We start from the raw sequence: 5,004 nt of genomic DNA, 5'->3' as shown, positions 1-5,004 counted from the left end.
GCTGCTGTTGTTGCGCGTACCAGAGGGATCGTGCGAGGTTGAAGACCTGTTCGTCCTTGCCGTCCTTGTTGATGGTGATCGTGGCCGGCGGTGGCGGGCTCTGCGCGTTGAGGTGGTGCTCCATCTGTGCGCCCTTGATCTGGGGCAGCATGATGGCCTTCCAAAGCAGAAAGTTACCCCTCGTGAGCTTCTCTTGGGGTGGCGATCCGAGGAGGGAGGTGTTGGTGGAGGTGGAGGTGGAGGAGGAGGCAAAGGCGGAGGATGATGAGGTGGTGAGCGCACCAACGGTGCTGGCCGTCATGGCAGCGGAGGTGGTGGACATCTCTCTCGGTCGAAGGGGTAGCTAGATGCGATCTTTCCTGATCTGTCGAGGAAGAGGCTCTGTTACCATGTAAAGTTATTGAGGAAGCGTTAAACCCTTTGCTCGGGCCGCATTGTATTATATAGAGAGTATGCCGTGGCTTACAAGGAAGGCATCGATCGAGAGAAGAGATAGATCGATGCCCGGTTGATTACAGAGAGGAATAACAGAAGAAGAGATAAGAGAAGATTACAAGTTTAAACTACTCCTATCTCTTTACAACTTATTCTAACAGGGGCTTCGTGCAAGCACAACCGTGTGGAAGTTACCAGGGGAGGGTGTCGGGGCGAGCACGAAAGAGCGCACTGCGGCGCCGCGGCTGGAAGAGTAGAAGAGAGAAGGGGGTGGTTCTGGCGACGATAAATGTGTGGCTAAGAAGAAAAGGATAAGGAAGCAGGGTGGTGTGGCGGGCCCATGTGGGAGGACGTGGCACACATGCTCGATAAGACGTGCGTGAGGAGCGAGCTGACCGACCCAAGCTTCGGCCGGCCTGCCGTATCCAAACGTCTCCCTTTTGACAATATGGGGCGTGCCAATCTACAGGCAGTGGCTATGTTGTTTTTCTTTTCATGCTATGTCTAGTTTCGGTTACTGTAACATGGATGTTAATGCTTCCTTCCTAAGAATTGGATGTCAGTCATCAGATGAGCTTTGGGAGCTCAAAGTGCTGGTGCTTTTAGTTTAGTGTGAAAAACGCTTTTATATTATGAAACGGAGGGAGTAGCTCGCAAATAGATGTGATCCCTTTCTGACAAGATGGCGCGTGACAATCTACATAATTCACTTGGCCATGGCTGTGTACACGTCGTTCTTGTTTTCATGCTACTTATAGCCTCGGTTGCCGTAACATCCATGTTGCTGTTCCCTGCCTAACTGAACATGACAATGAAATTTACAGTTCCAGTCAATCGACAATTGTGGCTGTATATCGTTTTCTTCATCTTCTTCTTCTCAACTGTATCAGACATGATGATGGACCCAGGTAAGTGAAGTTGGACACACGGTGAAACTGTTGTAACAAGATTGATGATAAACCCAACTCTTCTGCAGCTTGTAATTGGACTCAGCTGTTTTGCCACGGCACTTATGTGTATGAGACATCTTCAGACGTTCCTCAGATGATGCAGCTTCTTCTCTCATGAGGGACTGATGCCTCAAGCACACAATAGATGAACATTGCATATTAAATCTTCCATTTCATAGCCGCCACACCACACAGTATGCCTCTCTGCTCCCGTTGCCACACTGAACGCGCACACTTAATTTGCCAGTAGAAATGCTGCTCCCGTTATTTTCAACATATTTTATGCTAAGATGGTAGACTATGCCGGGCTTGAAAACCTGCCCCGTTATTACTGGGCTATTCTGGGTTGAAATTTTGGCCCCGCTATCTACCAACACACCCCCGACTCCCTTGCCAAGTGTTAAGTTAAAAAAATTATGATATTTTTATGGAAATCAATTGCCTCAAAAGGTAGCACTCCAACGATTACCCTAAGAGTTTCTCTCATACAAAATTACACTGAGAACATTCTCATGATTATACCGAAACCATTGTATGTGCGTCATAGTTTGCAGCCAACAAATGTTCAGAAATTCAAAAAGACTGTAGAAAAGATCACATTGTGTAATGTAACTAGATCGTGTAAAAGTGCATTAACTAGCTAGCTGCATGTATCATTCATTTCAGGCGCATTAACTAGCTGCATGTGCTTGTACTATTATGCAATAATGCAGTGTATTATAGCAGGAGTAGTTACATGTCTGCACTACAAAAGTGAACTTGATTATTGCCATCTCATAGTAATCAATAGTGGTACCAATTTCGGTTGATGGTGCACCAGAGAGCCAAACGATCCTCATCCGTTCATGGGGCTATTAAATTGATATTGTCGATTGCTACATGCCTTCAATGCATAATATTTTAACGACGATATTCATTGGGCTATTTTGGTTTGAAATTTTGCCGTACTATCTTCATTTCTGTCAAGGTAATGATAAAATTCTAAATTAGGATAATATGGTTTTATTCACATTTTCAAGGTTAAAAAATTGGCAATAAGCTAATAATTTGACAATTAAAAGGAGAGCATTTGGATGTCCATATGATAATTATAAAAGTCGGTGATACTACCACGAAACTTATGTGGTTTGTTTTCCTATATATTTAATAAAGCGATAATATTTTACTCGCAAAATAAAAATGAAATAAAGTGATAGTAGATTTTGACCATACATGGATAGTTGGAGTAGCATTACCTGTACTTTATACTTTGATTATATTGTTGATATATGCAGATGTAGTTGGAAAGGATTATATTGTGCTCAATCACCCTTGGTTCCTCTCCTTTTGTGCCGCACCAATGGGAGGTGAGTTTCTACTTTCTTCTTTTCCAGTAAATATGAAGAATTCAAATCCACTATTTATATTATTTTTCTAGATGGCTTTTTCAATTCTTCTGCTATTGTGTTAGCCTATTTCACCTATGGTCTCACATGTAATCTGAACATCTAGAGCATAATCAAATTTGCTATTTTTGCATTTTGATTTTCCTGATATAGTAAGAGCACATGGCAAATATTGAAATACGTAGATCGATAATATAAAAAGATCTATCTAAAAACCCTGTCATTATTGGCTTAGATTTGATTACCCACCTGATCATTGTCGTTAATCATTTCAATTGCTACGAGTTTATGACACAAGTATTTTAGATCCTCCTACTTCTTTTACCTTAGAATAATTTTAAAATTGCTTCCAAATTTACAATATGTAATAATAATATCTTCAAAGGAAAATGTATTATTCTATATTTAAATGTAAAATACAGATATAGCAATCGATACAACATGAATGAAGAAAAAACTTCAGCTACCATGCCTCTTACTCAGTTCTTTTAGGGAGCTTCCTCTTTACTTACCGTGGCTCCTCCGATGCAAGGATACCATGTCAGCCACTATCGCGAGAGCTCGATCCTGCGGCCCGCCCGGCGCCGAAGCAATCTTGGCCTCATCCCGGAGGTGACCGGCCTTTTTCCGCGCCGCGGCACCCTTCTCCCCTTCCATAAGCTCTCTGACCAGCACCGCCACCTCCTCCAGCGCGACAACCGCTCCGTCCTTACCGAGGGGAGGCCTCTCCCACAAAGCCAGGCCCACCCGATCCGATGACAGCATCACTGCGTTCATCCTCTGCTCTGCGTAGAGCGGCCACGCCACCATCGGCACGCCTGCCGCCACGGTCTCCAGCGTGGAGTTCCATCCGCCATGAGACATGAACCCTCCCATGGCGACGTGGTTAAGGATCTCCACCTGTGGCGCCCACAGTGGCACAAGGAGCCCTGTACCGTTCATCCGCTCGACGAACCCGTCCGGCAGATAGCTCAGCGGGTCGGTGTCGGTAGCGGCAGTGCCGAGGTAGGCCGCGCTGCTGTCCTTGTCGTTGGGGTGGTGCACCACCCAGAGGAACCTCTGTCCGCTCGTCTCTAGCCCAGCCGCCAGCTCGGCCGTCTGCGCCGTGGACAGCGTGCCGCCGCTGCCGAAGGACACGTACAAGACCGAGCCATCCGGCTGGTTGTCCAGCCACCGTAAGCAGCTGTGCTTAGCCTCGTTGGAGTCGGGGCACCGCCGCCGGGTGAATGGACCCACAGCATACGCTGGCGGGTAGACGCCCTTGTCAGAAAGCTCTTTGAACGCCAGCAGCGTCTCGTGCTCCAACGCGTCCATGGTGTTGATGATGAAGCCTTCCGCGAGGAGGTAGTTCCGCCCGAGCTCGATCATGAGCTGGTACACGGGGTCGGAGCGGTTCTGGAGGGGCTCGAGGAGATCGGCGCCGTGTAGCGGCACGCACCCGGGGAGCAGCACGGGCTCCGGGAGGTCGCGACACTCGCAGGTGGTGGTCCTGGCGAGCTCCGGGATGTAGAGAAACGATAACAGAGACATGAGGCTAGAGGTGTAGAAGACGTACCCAGGCAGACCCATCTCCTTGCCGACGGCGAGCGCGGCGGGGCAAAGCATGTCGGTCACCAAGGCGGTGATCCCCGCTGGGAGGTCGAGGAGGGAGCGTAGTAGGTCGCGTAGCGCTGGCAGGGCGCGACTGATGACGGTGAGGATGCGAGTCACCAAGTGCGCGTTGGCGGGGAGGTCGTCGATGGACACCTCCGGGAGCGCGGCGACGGAGACGCCCGGCGGGAGGGAGGCGAGCGGCGAGGAGTGGCCGGGCGTGGACAGGCTGGCGTAAGTGACGATTGTGACGGTGAAGCCGTGGTGCACGGCGAGGCGCTTCGCCAGCTCGGAAACCGGGAGGACGTGGCCCAAGCCGGAGCTCGTGAGGATGACGACGTGCGGCGCCGCGGCCATGACCAGCACAACGAGCTAGTTAATACGTGAGACCGTGTTAGCTAGTGTGTCCCCTAGCGTTTATTCGGCAGCAAACACGTACGCATACTGCTTATAAGCAGAAGGATCGTACTACGGAAAATAAAAGCGTGAGGGTCTGGTGGTTGTACTGTGCCTGTCGGCCCGGCCACCACACGCGGTCTGACACGTACTATGTGCTCCATGCATGGGGCCTATCCTAGCGTCTACAAACCTCTTCACCGCCCATAACTTCTCCGGCAATCCCATTGTCGAGATCTGCAATCTAG

The 5,004-nt window shown here is 49.2% G+C and overlaps 1 protein-coding gene across 1 annotated transcript; it reads right to left on the bottom strand.

Moving 5' to 3' along the window:
* Nucleotides 1-1,082: 1,082 nt before the first annotated feature.
* Nucleotides 1,083-4,799, bottom strand: LOC119340716 (hydroquinone glucosyltransferase-like). The gene is made up of 2 exons (XM_037612636.1): nt 3,283-4,799; nt 1,083-2,344 (listed from the first exon to the last, which is right to left on the bottom strand). The coding sequence occupies exons 1-2, from the start codon at nt 4,715-4,717 to the stop codon at nt 2,307-2,309; spliced, it is 1,473 nt and encodes a 490-aa protein (XP_037468533.1). The 5' UTR covers nt 4,718-4,799; the 3' UTR covers nt 1,083-2,306.
* Between the last annotated feature and the right edge of the window lie 205 nt (nt 4,800-5,004).

Source organism: Triticum dicoccoides, chromosome 7B (assembly GCF_002162155.2).
Source record: "Triticum dicoccoides isolate Atlit2015 ecotype Zavitan chromosome 7B, WEW_v2.0, whole genome shotgun sequence".
Lineage (NCBI taxonomy): Eukaryota > Viridiplantae > Streptophyta > Magnoliopsida > Poales > Poaceae > Triticum > Triticum dicoccoides.
This window is presented reverse-complemented; position numbering and strand designations above follow the sequence as displayed.